Source organism: Polypterus senegalus, chromosome 7 (genome assembly GCF_016835505.1).
Source record: "Polypterus senegalus isolate Bchr_013 chromosome 7, ASM1683550v1, whole genome shotgun sequence".
In the NCBI taxonomy this organism is placed as follows: domain Eukaryota; kingdom Metazoa; phylum Chordata; class Cladistia; order Polypteriformes; family Polypteridae; genus Polypterus; species Polypterus senegalus.
Genome location: NC_053160.1, coordinates 182781841 through 182799014, shown reverse-complemented (window position 1 = coordinate 182799014; position 17174 = coordinate 182781841). Strand labels below are relative to the sequence as shown.

General features: G+C 40.3%; 1 protein-coding gene across 1 annotated transcript in view; it reads right to left on the bottom strand.

Moving 5' to 3' along the window:
* helq (helicase, POLQ like) overlaps positions 1-17174 on the bottom strand; it is a 78904-nt gene that overhangs the window by 53442 nt on the left and 8288 nt on the right. The window contains exons 2-7 of the mRNA XM_039759688.1: positions 14313-15027; positions 8972-9150; positions 8468-8668; positions 5488-5560; positions 4707-4804; positions 4144-4242 (exon numbers count right to left, since the gene is read on the bottom strand). Of these exons, the coding sequence (XP_039615622.1) occupies positions 4144-4242; positions 4707-4804; positions 5488-5560; positions 8468-8668; positions 8972-9150; positions 14313-15027 (1365 nt within the window). The remainder of the gene's footprint in view (positions 1-4143; positions 4243-4706; positions 4805-5487; positions 5561-8467; positions 8669-8971; positions 9151-14312; positions 15028-17174) is intronic.

Below are 17174 nucleotides of genomic sequence, written 5' to 3'. Positions count from 1 at the left end.
TCAAGAGTGGGCAGGAGGAGGAGTATAGGAAACTAATCAAAGACTTTGTTAAATGGTGCGACTCAAACCACCTACACCTGAACACCAGCAAAACCAAGGAGCTGGTGGTGGATTTTAGGAGGCCCAGGCCCCTCATGGACCCCATGATCATCTGAGGTGACTGTGCACAGGGTGCAGACCTATAAATACCTGGGAGTGCAGCTGGATGACAAATTGGACTGGTCTGCCAATACTGATGCTCTGTGTAAGAGAGGTCATAGCCAACTATACTTCCTTAGAAGGCTGGCGTCCTTCAACATCTGCAATAAGATGCTGAAGATGTTCTATCAGGCGGTTGTGGAGAGTGCCCTCTTCTACGCGGTGGTGTTATGGGGAGGCAGCATAAAGAAGAGGGATGCATCACGCCTGGACAAACTGATGAGGAAGGCAGACTCTATTGTAGGCACACAGCTGGATAGTTTGACATCTGTGGCAGAGTGACGGGCGCTGAGCAGGCTCCTGTCAATAGTGGAAAATCCACTGCATCCACTGAACAGGATCATCTCCAGACAGAGGAGCAGCTTCAGTGACAGACTGCTGTCACCATCCTGCTCCACTGACAGACTGAGGAGACCCCACACTATGCGACTCTTCAATTCCACCCGGGGGGTAAACGTTAATATTATACAAAGTTATTGTCTGTCTGTTATACCTGCATTGTTATCACTCTTTAATATAATATTGTTCTTTATCAGTATGCTGCTGCTGGAGTATGGGAATTTCCCCTTGGAATTAATAAAGTATCTGTCTATCTATCTATATAAAGTATGTATATTTTATATATACACACATTTCAATCAATGACATACACCTCCTGAAAACTTCCAGCTGCATTTTTATAAAACTTCTTCTTCTTCATTCGGCTGCTCCCGTTAGGGGTCGCCACAGTGGAAACATCTACTTCTATATTTCTCTGTCCTCCATATCTTGTTCTGTTACACCCATCACCTGCATGTCCTCAGATGTAATATAATACATCCCTTCAACATTAATCCTGTCTGGACCACTCAAGAACATTTAGAGAGTTGACCATAAGCCTTTCCAGTGGTCATAGGGTCATTGTCCTGTTGGAAGGTGAACCTTCGTCCCATTCTAAGGTCCTTAGTGCTCTTCAGTAGATTTTAAGGATATCTCTGGACTTTGCTCTGTTCGGCTTTCCCTCAACCCTGTCTATTTTCCCTGCCACTGAAAAACAACCCCACAGCATCTTGCCTCCACTACCATGCTTCAACTATGGAATGGTATTGTACAGGTGATGAGCACTGCCTGGTGCTAATGCTAATCTTAATTTCATCGGGCCAGAAACCCTTTTTTCTCACAGTCTAAGAGTCCTTTAGGAAACTTTTTGGAAACTCCAACCAGGCTGCTATGGTTTTTTTTTTTTAATGAGGAGAGAAGATGAAGAGGTGACCTGATTGAAGTGTTGAAAATTATGAAAGGAATTAGTACAGTGGATTGAGACGGTGACTTTAAAATGAGTTCATCAAGAACACAGGGACACAGTTTGAAATTTGTTGAGAGTAAATTTCACTCAAACATTAGAACGTTTTTCTTTACACAAAGAACGATAGACACTTGGAATAAGCGATTAAGTAGTGTGGTAGACAGTAAGACGTTAGGGACTTTCAAAACTTGACTTGATGTTTTTTTGGAAGAAATAAGTGTAGAGGACTAGCGAGCTTTGTTGGGCTGAATGGCCTGTTGTCGTCTAGAGCAGTGTTTCCCAAACTCAGTCCTTGGGACCCACTGTGGCAGCAGGTTTTCGTTCCAACCAGATTCCTATTCAGTGACAACACTTGATAACGCTGCGCTCATTTAATTAGCTGGTATTTTTTTTCTCTTTCAACATTCAGAAAAAAGCATGGCAGCATGAATTTTACATTTTTAAGACACTTACAAATAATTCTGCTTTTTCTATAAATTTAAATGCTTAACTCTCTTTTTTTGATTTCATTATATTTCTCCCTTTCTCTGTGCAGTCTTCCCCCTTCGTTGTATCTTATTTATGACAATTAAAAATGAGCAGATACACAGGCAAACAGCACAGAATAATCAAAGGTTGAAACTACTGTACTTTAGCGTCAGACCCACTAATTAGTAAATAATGGATTAATTAAACAATTAGAACACCTTAAAAAGTAGAATGAAAATCAAGATGAAAATACTGTTAAAAAGAAAAAAATACATTATTCCTATATAACTGCTTGGTGCATTTTAATATATATTTTTTTTTTAGCAAACAATATAGAAACTAGTTTTCTAATTCCTTTATTGTCCCCAAAACACAGAACTTGGGAAATATCAGTTCATTTAATTAGCCCAGGAGTTCAATTAAAAACAGAAGCTGGTTGGAACAAAAACCTGCAGCCACAGTGGGCCCTCAGGACCGAGTTTGGGAAACACTGGTCTAGAATGTTCTAATGAGAGACTTTGGTCTGCTCACTCTGTGTGTTGCGGTGGTGCTTGTCCGTCTGGAAGTTTCTCCTATTTCCACACAGGATCTTTGGGGCTCAGCCAGAGTGACCATTTGAGATATTTCAGTTTTTCATTTTTAATAAATCTGCAAAAATGTAAAAAAATCATGTTTTTGTTTTTGTCATTATGGGGTATTGAGTATTGCTTGATGTGGGGGAAAACATTAATGATTTGAGGTTGCAACATAGCAAAATGCGAAAAAGTGTGAGAGTCTGAATACGTTCTGAATCCACTGTACACACACAGGGCTTTTTGTTATGGCATTACCTGTATAAACCATTTTCATTTGGTGTGACACCATAGCCATCTCATCTGTAAGAAGCTATGGCAAATAATATGTAATGTGCTTTAAGAGACATGATGAAAGCATGTATAGCCTCAATAAGAGTACCTTCTGTACCCATATCTCGAGCTCAGATGCAAAGCATGTCCATTTTTGCCAGGAAAAGGGCAACCCCTGGGAACAAGCGATTAATTTAGGAAATAGTGGTCTTTTTGCTAGTAAAAATATCGGGAGTGGTCTCTCCTAGACTTTCTCGTATACTCAGATATGGGGATGGATATTTGAGGAGTAAATCGCAAGACAATGATTATATTTTTATATTGTCTGCATTAAACAACCATCAACAACAAATCAAATCAAAAATATATTGAACAATTATTATAAAAGTGAAGTGGAATAAATCAGACTCTGCAGCTGCATGAACAGAAGGTAAAGTACCATTTCCGGTTAATGGAAACAGTTCAAAAGTTGAAAGAAATCTATGTTTTGTACCTAATACTTATATGTAAAAAAATTGGTTCATCTAAGTGAAAGCGTACTCAAGTTATTGTGTTTACATACACACACAGAGACAGACGCACAGACATAATTCCAAAAATAGTATTTTCGGACTCAGTGTGGTCTAAAATGTCGAGATTCATCAAAATCTTGAAATGGAATTTTTGGAGGATTCCAATACTTTCCCTACACTTCATATACGAGAAAGTCAGGGAGGTCTAAAATTTTGAGATTCATCAAAATCTCAGCATCGAATCTTTGGATGATTCCAATACTTTCCCTATACTTTGTAAACGAGAAAGTCAGGGAGGTCTAAAACGTCGAGATTCATGAAAATCTCGATATCGAAATATTTGGACAATTACAATACTTTCCCTATACTATAAAAAGCAAGATGGGACAAATACACATTGTCACGCACGCGTGAGTAGGAGACCGCGGACGGATTTTAACACACCTGGGAAAACATTCGCCGGCAGGGAATGGCGGGGTACTAACTTTCTCCCTGTGCTTTAATACTGAAAAGGACGCTCCGCCATAAGTCAGCTTTGCCCGCACTACGTTTACTTCCGCCCTTCCTCCGCCATCTTGTCCTGATGTCATGGGTCCCAGCATCCCTCATGGTTCCTTCCCAGCATTCCTCCACTTCCGGCTCCTCCCTCATAAAATGGCCGCCGACGCCATGATTCAGCGTCTCACATTTGAACTGTTTAGTTTATGTTTGACCTGCTTTTCTTTTTTGCATTATTGTGGATCGTCTACAATATACGGGGCCGGAAAACCCCAAGCCTTTGTGCTGTCTCCTTTTGGAGTTATTACAACATATACATGTTTAAAAAAGTGTATACCTTAAAATTTAGAGGACGAGAAAGTTTGAAGTAGTCTTCTTCTTTACAGTCGACCTCATAGATTGAGTCAGCCAGTTTAACATATTCTTTTAACTGGACCTGAAAATAAACATTGAACAAACTCTTGAAGTTTGTGGGCAATAACTGCTTATTACAACAGCTCGCATACCTTATTGACAAGCAGTTTGGGAACTTAATGAAATTTCAAGAAATGAATAATAAAATAAATGCTCACATAATACTATTACAATGGCACTTTTTCACATAAATAATATATAATTGGAAAAAAAATAATCAATTAAATTACCAACTCTGAAAGTTTATGATAAATGAATCTATCCCTCCCTTGAGTAAAATTTCCTGGTGAGGATCACAGCGCACTAACAGATTCAAATATTTATTTAACATCATTTTAATTCAAAACCCAACTCCATATTTACAGTTTGTGCCATCACACAAGCCTACTTTATGAGAGCTGAATCCCATCATTATCTATACTGGAACTTAACCAGCCCCCGAATAAAATGCCCCCATATTTATATAAGAAGCAAATTACCACATACTGGTCTGAAGTCACTGGTGTAATTCTCAGCTTTAAGGAACTGCTGCAGATCTCCAATGTTATTGAGAGTTGCACTCATACCTATAATTTGTGTTGGTGCTGATAAAATAGGAAAATGAAATATAATAAGTGCCAGGGACCAATGATTGAAACTTTACTTTAATGAATGAAAATTTCACAATTGAAATTCTGAAAGCTTGTACACATTTATGTCATTTAATGAACCTTCACATCTATCCAAAGAATAACGTGCTGAACTGAATATGTGATTAAATAATCTATAAGCAATTGCTATTGAATCATACAATTTGCATTCACAATCGCATTTACAGTATATACAATACTAATAGTCGGCCCACAACTCCAGAATTCACCACTATTTGCTTAACTTTGGAATATGGCTTTGAAAAGAGTGGTCAATTCAGGAATGATGCAGAAGTAGTATAATTTTTTTTAATTCATTTCTACTTCTTCCAATACAGGGTTGCAGTGGGTATAGCTTTGTAAAGGAGGAAGGAGCACAAAGCAGGAGCCAAATCAACCCATTTAAAAGTGTCAGTCGCATAAACTTGTTATCTTTGGATTGCATGAAAAAACCAGACTGCTCAGACAAAAACATCCCATACTAAGGGAGTGCCAACAAAGTGAACAGAAGCAGTGCCCAGGCTAGGAGCTGAACTCAAGAACTTAGACATGTGGAGCAGCATGGCAAACAGTGCAGATATAAACATTAAATGCAAACATTTTAAGAATAAAATAAGACATTTTAGAAAAACACCTACCACTTGCGTAAAGGACCTTGGCCAGTGTCATTTCCAAAATCGCACCTCTGCTTCCTTCCCCCAGCATGTGCAACTACGGCAAGAAAAACAAATAAGCCTGGCATGAGGAAACTGTAATATTACACCATACGAGAATACAGGGTGGCTACAACTGTTTGGTAGCAGATCTCACTTTCATTAATGTTAAGATCCACAACTTGCAAACTGCAAGCAAAGACAATGGAATTCTTTTTTTTTTCCCCCCCGACACATACCTTGTGCAAAGTAATGTGTCCAGGGGCCTAATTTATAAAACTTTAAATGGATTTAAGCGGGAAAATACGCGCACACCAAAAGAACAGGAAAATGCAAACACCAGAAAAAAAGAACCTGGCATACACACACAATTTACCCTTATAAATGACCATCACCTCATCAATGTGTTCTTCTGAATGCACCTTATAAATCTCATACATATGTGATCACAATGCTGCCGACAGAGCAGCCTTCCTCCTAACACGTAGAGACCATGCCACCTGCATTCAAGAGCATTTGATTGCACTCCTCAACTGAGCACGCAAGATCATGTGCAGCATAATAAGCGACTCTATTCTGCATTCTGGGGGTCCAGGAAAGGTGTAAGGTGCCAACGTCTGAGTGGGTATTTACTGTCACCTGGCACATGTAATTAATATATATATATATATATATATATATATATATATATATATATATATATATATATTCTTCAGCTGGAGGGCACATCTTCCCCGTAATCCCTCCAGCCACAACACATCTTAAAAGCACTTGATCTCAACAACATAACTCTCCACCTTGGTACCACCACTCCTCCCAGGCAACCTCGTCCTCCTCTTTCCGATTCTGGCCCCGAGTCATGGATGCTGGCCCTTTTTATAGCCCACCCGGAATTGCCCAGGGTGCTTGATCACCTGTTGCTAATTGGACTTCTGGGCAGGGCTGTTGAGGTGTCCATGCTGGATCCAGGATCCCTGCATCATTCCATGGCGGCCATCCCAGATCCCCACAGGGTTGGGGAGAACTCCATCTTCCATGGAACCCTGCGGGAAATTTAGGCACCATCAACCAGGGAGGCTGCCACCAAGCCCCGGGGGAGATACTGAGGAGCCCATGGCTGCTCCCCTGGAACATAAGTAGAAGGGACCCAGCCACCACCACTATATATATATATATATATATATATATATATATATATATATATATATATATATATATATATATATATATAGTGAAATGAACAGCCTCGACACATACAAAAAGGTTTGGGGTAGCCACCCATATCATGTCGCTGGCTGCAAAAGGGTTTTAAAATAGCACTAATGTGTACTGTTTTTAGTCCTGAACTGATCAGGTTAGGAAAAGATGGCGGCTTTATAAGCCGAAAATCAGAAGTGATGTCATTTGGCCGTAACAGGAAGCGACGTCAGTCTGGGCCTCGGAACTGGAAGTGACATCAGTCTGAGTGCAGGAATTGGAAGTGATGTTGAATCAGGCAGGTTTTCGCGTATTTGGCCTGCATAGATAATAGAGGTAGGTTGGCCTGGCTTGGCAGGTAATTATCTACACTTGGTCCACTCAGCTCTATTCTAGTCACACGTGTGTGACAATATATATATATTTTTTACCTTAATATCATAAAGAATTCCCTCATGGGATTAACAAAGTTTATCTAATCTAATGTAACATGAAAAACTGAAGGTTAAGCCAGTTACCTTACCACCGCATACAGTGCCATTATGTCTGCCAAGCTTAGTTTGCCTCAAAATAAATGAATCACAGATTGGCCCAGGCCATGGAGACATGATGTTTGTTCATCTCATCTTGGAATCACAGATGACTTAATGGATTAAGACGGCATTAAGGGAATGTCACGTTTTAGAATTAACAAAAGCAGCATCGTTCTCGCTAGGTGCCCTTATTGCAATATGAGTGCAGTAAATTGATCTAATTACATTACATTAGGAGAACTGGACACTGCTGCAAATTCACCTTTTATCCATCCATCCATTATCCAACCCGCTATATCCTAACTACGGGGTCACGGGGGTCTGCTGGAGCCAAACCCAGCCAACACAGCGCGCAAGGCAAGAAACAAACCCTGGGCAGGGTGCCAGCCTACCACAGGGCACAAACACACCAGGCACACACAAGCGACAATTTAGGATCGCCAATGCACCTAACCTGCATGTCTATGGACTGTGGGAGGAAACCGGAGCACCCAGAGGAAGCCCATGCAGACACGGGGTGAACATGCAAAATCCACGCAGGGAGGACACGGGACGCAAACTCAGGTCTCCTTAATGTGAGGCAACAGCACTACCACTGCGCCACCATGCCGCCCACTTACCTTTTATGATAACAAAAATATGTTTTTATGTATGTATACGCAGACCACATGAAGACTGGAATATAGTGCCTATGGCTTCCAGCACTGCGGGCATGACAGGGTGAAGCTTGGCTGAGATATTCCTGACCTGTTGGCCAGTTTCACAAGTAATGACAACAAGTAACCAATACAAACTGATGAAAAACAAGAAAGGTTCTTCAGTGCAAATACACACACAGCATTAACCCTCTTTAAAATGGTTGAGTTTGAGGTGGTTTCACTCCTTGTGCCCAAAGAAATGTCACTATGGCGCATTGTTCAACAATGGTGCAATCCTGCAGTGGAGCATCCATGGTCATTTGACCTTGGCTTCAACTAGACTAATGACAAAAGTGCTGCACTCTGCGTGCTCAGACTACCCATAAGCCATCATCGACATGTTGTATTGCATCAGCTTCTATTCGTTGCAGTTACCGCATAATTTTCAAATCGCCTGTACTTTCCTACTTACCCTCATAGAAATAACATACAAAACAAAAAGAAATACAGGTAGTGTCAGATGTCACAATCATAAACGGGTGCATTCATAATGTATCATAACGATGACTGTACACAATGTAAAATGTTATACCCCACCTCATCCACTACTACGAGACCCACATTCCCAAGCCTGTTCGTCTCTATGAGGGAATTCACAAGACTGTGTCCTTTTTCAATGGTGGCGATGTACAGCGAATTCTTCTGTCTCCTCTTGATTGGAGGAAATCTGCCTTTACTGCCGGCATATTCTTCAACTAAGAAATCGAGTTCCAAGCCAAATGCAGAAAGACCCCTGACCTGTGGGGAAAAAAATGTAAACGATTATTACTTGTTATTGTCACATTTTGTTTCAAATATTATTAAAACAAATACTTGGCTATATTAATTTGCATTCCTTTGTGCACATGGGTACACAAGTACTACTGTACAGACCTGACACATTAAATGTTGGAGGTGCACAAGATTTAATTCTGTTGACATGCAAATACAAAAGGATTCAGGATGGGAAAGAAAAACACGGACCTAGAAACACTGGTTTGGGTACGGAGAACAGTCACAGAACATCTAAGTAAGTGAAAAGTATTGTATAACGGTAATTACCTTTTCTTGCACGATAGCTATATATGGCAAAATAAACAAAGCATCTTTCTTCCAGCAAAGAAGTTCCCGTAGAATAAGGATCTCTGCAACTAAAGTCTTCCCTCCACTGGTTGGCAAAGAATATATAAGGTTCCTCTTCTGCTGCACAGACTCCAATGTCAGACAGGTTTTTTGCCATTCTGTTAAACATCCAAGAAAAAAAAGAAAAAAAAATTCAGACGTGAGCGTCAGTAGGCTTTTCGCCTTAGGAACCAAGATACCCAAACTATTCTCTAACATTTCTGGAATTATTTACTGGTCTGATGCTGATCTTTCTGGATCATAAAAGAGGCCTTTATGATAGCAATTGACAAAAAGAATTCATAATTCATTCCAGAATTACGGCATTTGAGTGTTCCTCTAGAGCAGGGGTGTCGAAGTCAGGGCCTGGAGGGCCACAGTGGCTGCAGGTTTTCATTCTAACCATTTTCCTAATCAGTGACCAGTTTTCACTGCTAATTAACTCCTTTTCCCTTCATTTTAATAACACTGTTTTTAAGAATACAGCCCACTGAATTGATTTGGTTCTTCATTAAATGGCAGCCAAACAGAAATGAGATGTAAAACGAGCCAACAGATGACCAAATTCACTCCAGCCAGACTCTTAATGAGAAGCTGATTCTTGCTGTTAATTAAGCCCGTTATTTAATTCCACGGCTTGTTGCTGCTCTCATTCTGCCACAGCAGACATTTCCAAAACTGTTGATTTTTCTGTTTTTTCTAAGAACACCGTTTTGGCGACCTGTGAGATCAACCTTACTGAGACCTTCACCTTTCTTTATTTTCAGATATTGTGTGATTGGCACAGATGAGCTGGTCATGTGGCAGCTTGTTTTGTGTCTCATTATTGTTTGGCTGCTAATTAAGTAAAAAAGAAACAACAAAAGGACCTGAGTCAAGCTAATTACAACTAATGCAAAATAAATTAATTAGCAGTAAAAACTGGTTACTAATGAAGAAGATGGTTAGAATGGAAACCTGCAGCCACTGCGGCCTTCCAGGACCACAGTTCGACACCCCTGCTCTTGAATGCCTCTTTCTTCTGCAAGATTTGGCTCAAAAACTAATCAGCACCCCATCATCTCATAACAGGCTTAAGTTTCGAGTTTGGTATTTTTCTGTCCAGCAGTTTTAGCTCTAGACCGTCCTCAAGAAACTGTGACACAACAACAACAACATTTATTTATAGAGCACATTTTCATATAAATAATGTAGCTCAAAGTGCTTTACATGATGAAGAAAGAGAAAAAAGATAAAATAACAGTTAACATCAGAGAACACTAGTTAACATAGAATAAAAGTAAGGTCCGATGGCCAGGGAGGACAGAAAAAACAAAAAACACACACCCATCACCATGATTTTGATGTTTTCGGTATCAGGGGAACCTAAAACGTCGAGATCCGTTTAAAACCGGAGATTGACATTTTTGATGAATCTAAAGCTTTCGCTCCTCCCCCATAGATGACAGGTTATGGCGGGCAAGGGCAGAAAGCAAAAAGATCAATTCTTTATACCTTTCCTACATCACACAACACCCCCAATAATCCATCCATTATCCAACCTGCTACATCCTAACTACAGGGTCACGGGGGTCTGCTGGAGCAAATCTCAGCCAGCACAGGGTGCAAGGCAGGAAACAAACCTCGGGCAGGGTGCCAGCCCACCGCAGGTCACACACACACACACACCCACACACCAAGCACACCCTAGAGACAATTGAGGATCGCCAATGCACCTAACCTGCATGTCTTTGGACTGTGGGAGGAAACCCAGGCAGACACAGGGAGAACATGCAAACTCCACGCAGGGAGGACCCGGGAAGCGAACCCAGGTCTCCTTACTGCAAGGCAGCAGCAGCGCTACCCACTGCGCCACCGTGCCACCCCACCACCAATAATGTATAATGAAAACAGCACTTTTATTACAGATCATAAAAAAAAGAAATCAGAAACACAAAATACCATATCACTATGCTATAACGAAACTAGAAAATTTACAAAATGACCCTACAATCAACTTATGCTGTCGGCGGATTGTTCCTTCCTTGTGCCAAATGCATGCTGGGATAGGCTCCAGCTTCCCCACAATCCAGCTCAGGATAAGTGGGTTTGGAAAAATGGATGAGTGGATGGACCCTGCAACTGCGGAAAAAAGTGAACACTGCATGATACTAGATGGACAAAATTTTTCATGCTCAGTTGTAACAATTCTCCCAAAGAAGAAAAATAAAGTACCACACTATACAAATGATGAATGTGTGACAAAACTAAATTATTATAATGCACAAATTAAGCTAACAGCTCTATTAAGTAAAATCAACTAAATGTACATTTACGTTTAGCTATGGTACTAAATAACTGTATGCAGAATTGTGTTAATAATAACAGCATGTGAAAAGAGCCTTCAGATTAGGTTTGATAAATGTTTGGTTTTTTTGTGAATTTGCATCAAACATTATAGGGTAACACCGAGCCTCAACCTGAAATAAAAAAGTATTGTTGATTTGTTGTACTTTACGGTCTCCTCTCATTTGTCAAATTTTCTGTATTGCAAACCCTCATTAGTTACTTGACACATAATCCTTGCCAAAATTAAACAGCAGGTATGTTAATTTTTTACTGAATGAAACAAGAATTTCAGTAGATGAGTATGAATTGATTCCTGTTATTTAACAATATGTTTGTTCTCTTTTATGTTTTAGTTATGTAAACCATTATTAGCTTATTATCTGTATAAGCCTGTGCTGTAAAAAGCCCGGGGTCCTAGAAACTATTGAAATCATCAGAAAAAAAATTAAATGTAGAGATGTCAGGTAATTGAAAGGAACTACTCTGGGCGTCTCTCTCCTAGGAGGATTCATTTTGCCGATGTGCTCGCCTCGCTTGTGCATTAGTAGCAGGAGGAAATGCTAATGTTAGCAGCTAAGTGAATTTGTCTTTCTTCTCAGGTTTCATTTTGTTGACATGCTCGCCTCACTTGTGCATTAGCGGTTAAGAGACTTTGTCTTTCTTCGAAGGTTTAATTTTGCCGATGTGCTCACCTAGCTTGAGCATTAGCGGTGGGAGGAAAAGTAAAAGGGATACCATTATGCCAATGTTAGCGGAAAAGCAACTTTTTTCTTTCTTCTGAGGTTTCATTTTGTTGATGTGCTCGCCACACTTGTATATTAGCGGCTAAGTGACTTTGTCCTTCTTTGGAGATTTCATTTTGCCGACGTGCTCACCTCACTTGTGCATTAGCAGAGGGAGGAAAAGTAAAAGGGATACCGTGTTGCCAATGTTAGTGGCAAAGTGACTTTGTCTTTCTTTGAAGGTTTCATCTTGCTGACGTGCTCGCCTTGCTTGTGTTATTAGCAGCTAAGGGTGTTTTCCGTTTCCTCTGAGGTAGAGTCCTTACCCCGACTCCACCTCTCGCTTCCAGGCCGAACAGACGGACACACTTCCATGCATATAGTAATCCCTCCAAGATTGCGGGGGTTGCGTTCCAGCCCCTGCCATAGGTGAAATTCCGCGAAGTAGAAACCATATGTTTGTATGGTTATTTTTATATATTTTAAGCCCTTATAAACTCTCCCACACTGTATACTGTATATATATATATATATATATATATATATATATATATATATATATATATATATATATATATATATATATATAGAGAGAGAGAGAGAGAGAGAGAGAGAGAGAGTAGATAACAAAAATAAACATAAACATTACACCAATAAGAATTTCTAGGAAGATAAACAATCAATCCGAATGCGTCCCCACCTATCACTTGTACACTACACTGGCTCTGGTTTTCACAGCGTAATTATATTAAACTAATAATTAGGACACGGCTTATCAGTGCGCCTATACTATATTCTTGTCTAGATGATGCTTATAAATAATAATATGTGAATAAGTATTGCTGCTGGGCAGCACGGTGGCGCAGTGGGTAGCCAAATAAAATTAAATAATTAAATTAAATGTTAAATGCCTTTAACGTGGCCTTTTCATAACTTCACTTTAACTTAATCCTGATACTCTGTATGTTCAGTTCATCATAATAACTATTCATGGTGGCTCTAAAATCCGTACTGACCCCTACTCTCTCTTCTGTTTCTTTTTTGTGGTGGAGATGGCACAGACCACCACCTACTCAAAGCATCATGATGCTCCAACAATGATGGATGGATTAAAAGGCAGAAGTCTACGTGACCATCATCATCAAGTCCTTCCGTGAGAACCCTAAATCCAAAGAGGACTGTTTCATTTATGTTAGGTAGAATGCCCAGAGGGGACTGGTCAGGGGGTCTCATGGTCTGGAATCCCTACAGATTTTTTTTTTTTTTTCCAGCCATCTGGAGTTTTTCTTTTTTTGTTTTTTCTGTCCACCCTGGCCATTGGACCTTACTCTTATTCTATGTTAATTAATGTTGCCTTATTTTATTTTCTTATTGTGTCTTTTATTTTTCTATTCTTCATTATGTAAAGCACTTTGAGCTACTTTTTGTATGAAAATGTGCTATAGAAATAAACGTTGTTGTTGTTGTTGTTGCAGTTAGGAGACCCGGGTTTGCCTCCCGGGTCCTCCCTGCGTGGAGTTTGCATGCTCTCCGCGTGTCTGCGTGGGTTTCCTCCCACAGTCCAAAGATATCCAGGTTAGGTGCATAGGCGATCCTAAATTGTCCCTCGTGTGTGTGCCGTGAGGTGGTCCGGGGTTTGTTCCTGCTTTGCACCCTGTGTTGGCTGGGATTGGCTCCAGCAGACCCCCCGATACCCTGTGTTAGGATATAGTGGGTTGGATAATAGATGGATGAAAGTATTGCTGTTTCTCTATATACTAATAAATTGAAGCAAAATGTATGTTAATTTTTCTTCATACATCATTGTAATTTTCTATTTAAATAGGTTAACATATTCAGATATGTTGGAGGGCGGCAAATTGAAGCACTGCCCGCCCTGAGTGCCACGAACTCGAGCTACGCCACTACTCAGGCCCCATCTTCAGCCAAGATGTAATCTTCAGGCAGTGAACACATCTCGCCTGAAGAAGGGGTTCGAGTTGCCTTAAATGCTTGCATATTGCAATCTTTTTAGTTAACCAATACAAGGTGTCATTTTGTTTGACTTATCCTTACGTCCATAATGACTAACACAGTACAGCACCCTAGTACCCTTGGGGACAAATAAAGTATAATCTAGCTATGTTTAATAGAAGCATAAACTGCCTTGGTAAGCATACAATTAACAGGTCTTAATATGTATTGTGTGACATTCACTGTTACATAAGCTGAATATACTTGAAAATACTTACCATACAACTCTTTAATTCCCTTTAGCTGGGAAATCAATTCTTTAATCTTGCTTGGCAAACCAAAAAATGGTCCAAGATCAACTCCTGAGGTAGTCTCTATTGTTTTAATAGCTACATTAATCTCCTCGGTCACTGCTTCCTCTTTCTGTTGCTTCGCCTTTGAGACCTGAGGTGACTGTGCGATGGCATTGCCTGCCATGGTGCTTTTTATTTTGTCTTTTAGACTCTTCCTTCTGTTAGGCATCTGTACGTCTTTCTCATTGCTAACTTTATGTTTAACAGAGGAGGACACTTTCTCCTCTGTTGAATTTTCATATCCAGTCTGTTCCTCGTCCCTCAGTCTCACAGTACTAGGCCGCTGTGCTTTCATTAAAGTTTTCTGGGAGGCCTGCATATCATGACAAAGGTCATCCATTGTATCAGATGCATACTTATTATCATTTGTAGAATTAAAATGGCAGGTTTTCACCTTTTTTCTGCCACTTAATACTGCTGATGAGGCAAAGGTTTTGTTTTCAAGACAAGGATGAAGAACATTTATATTAGACTGCACTGGGGAAATTCTGTCACTGGTATCACCATGTTCACCACAGGCATTTGTGATACTAGACGAGGGTTCAAGGTTCTTTTCTATGTCTTCAAGCTTTGCTAAGAAGGAGCTATCATTGCCAAAGCTGTCATAGTCCCCAAACAGGTCTTCATCATCACTGCAGTACTAAGAACCAAAAGAAAGCAGAAAATCAGATGATCAAACCAGGTGAAAAATAAACGTATTCAATGAATCTACAGCAACACAAATACATAGGCTAATGCCAAGTGCAGGAAATTATATAAAAGAATGATTTAGAATCATTCATTCAGAATTGCTAATTAACAGTCACACGTGTCTAAAAGTTGGGGGAAAAACTGGACCACCAACAGAACATCTTATGTACATAGACACGAGGACAATGCAAACTTCATGAATACAACGATCCAGCCTGATGTTTAAGCCCAAGATACTGAATCCATGAGACAGTAGCATTGTGCCCCACACCCCCACTCACTAAAATAGTACAAACTTTTTCTAATAAAGCAAATTGTCTAACACTGCAAGGAGATTGGGTCCTTAATAGGAATTCTAGCCATTCAGCAAAATGACTTCTTACAGAATGGTTTAATTTGACAAAGCATTAAAGCAATCAAGTGTTTACCTCTGTAAAGGACAGCACACATGGGATGCCATCCCGGCCGGGACTGGCCCCATTCCCTTAACCGACTTGGAGTCCAATAGAGATTTGTTTCAAAGCTGTACACTCCCCAGGGCTTTGGTATCCATTCAGATACCCACAGGGAATGCTGGGAACTGTAGTGCAGAGGGCCAGCCCTGCTGGGATTCATCGGTGCTGCCAGAGGCTGCTGCAGAGAGTTATGCTCCCTACTTTATGGAACATCCGATTGACCTTGAAGTACTTCCATTGTGCTATGCCCTGGCACTGGTTCTTCTGAGTTTGAGATAAAAGAGGTCACTCGACCTCAACAAGGCGAGCTGGAGTCGGGCATTGAGGACAGCCAAAGCTCACCTGGGAGTTGTTGAGGAAAACAAAACAGAAGAAAAGGTGAAGAATTGTGTTTGGTTTATGCCACTTATGGTGCTTTTGTACAAGGTATTACTATTAATAAACCTTTACTTTATACCAATACTTGTGTCCGAGGTTTGGGGTGGTCACACTTGTGATTCCAACTGTCCTCAGCCGCTACAATTTATATATATATATATATATATATATATATATATATACATATACATATATATATATATACACACACATACATACATACATACATACATATATATATATACATACATATATATATATCTATACTAATAAAAGGCAAAGCCCTCACTGACTGACTCACTGACTCATCACTAATTCTCCAACTTCCCGTGTAGGTAGAAGGCTGAAATTTGGCAGGCTTATTCCTTACAGCTTACTTACAAAAGTTAAGCAGGTTTCATTTTCAAATTCTACACGTAACGGTCGACAACGTCTGCCATGTTGAACTTTCTTATTCATGGCCCCATCTTCACGAAATTTCGTAGGCGGCTTCCCTGCGCTAACCGAAACCAATGTACGTACTTTTTTCGGTGGTATGATGCCACTGTCGGCCGCCATATTGAACTTTTCAACAGTCTTTGTTATTATGGGCCCATCTTTAAGAAATTTGGTACGCGGGTTCCTAACGCTAACTGAATCCTACTTACATACATATATACGTCCATAGCCTGCAGCTCAGTCACCGTGTGAGGCGGCACTGGGTCCCCCATCCCAACGCGTCCCACGTTGTTGGCTGCCTTCCTATATAAGGCCAACCGTCGCTCCAGTCTCTACATTCCCTTCTTTGCTTCGCCACGGGATTCACGTCTCCCTGCTGATAACTACAGCCTTTTTATTTAATCCACGGCTTCTCCGCTGTTTTATTGTTCATTTATTACGATTATAGTTATTGTGTAGGTATTTTAGACTTACTGTACATTGTTCAGGTACCCATTTCCTTTATCATTCCAACCGTACCCCCATTAACATGTCTATCAAGGTGATCACCATCGATCAAAGAACTGTCACTTACTGACTGGTTTCCATGCCCGGAGATGACACCTGCCTTTTCCATTCTCTTTGTTACATATTGCACAGCCATATCAGGCTCACTCTTGATATCCGGAGGAACATTGTGTCTTATGTATTGAATGACTGGGACAGGTTCAAGGTGTGGACTGATGACGTACAGGAGATAATTAGACTACACAGGAGCACTAGAAGAGTGAAATGCTTAAGCCCTTCACCTATGGATCTGCATGTGAGTTGATGGCTGCCGCTGAAT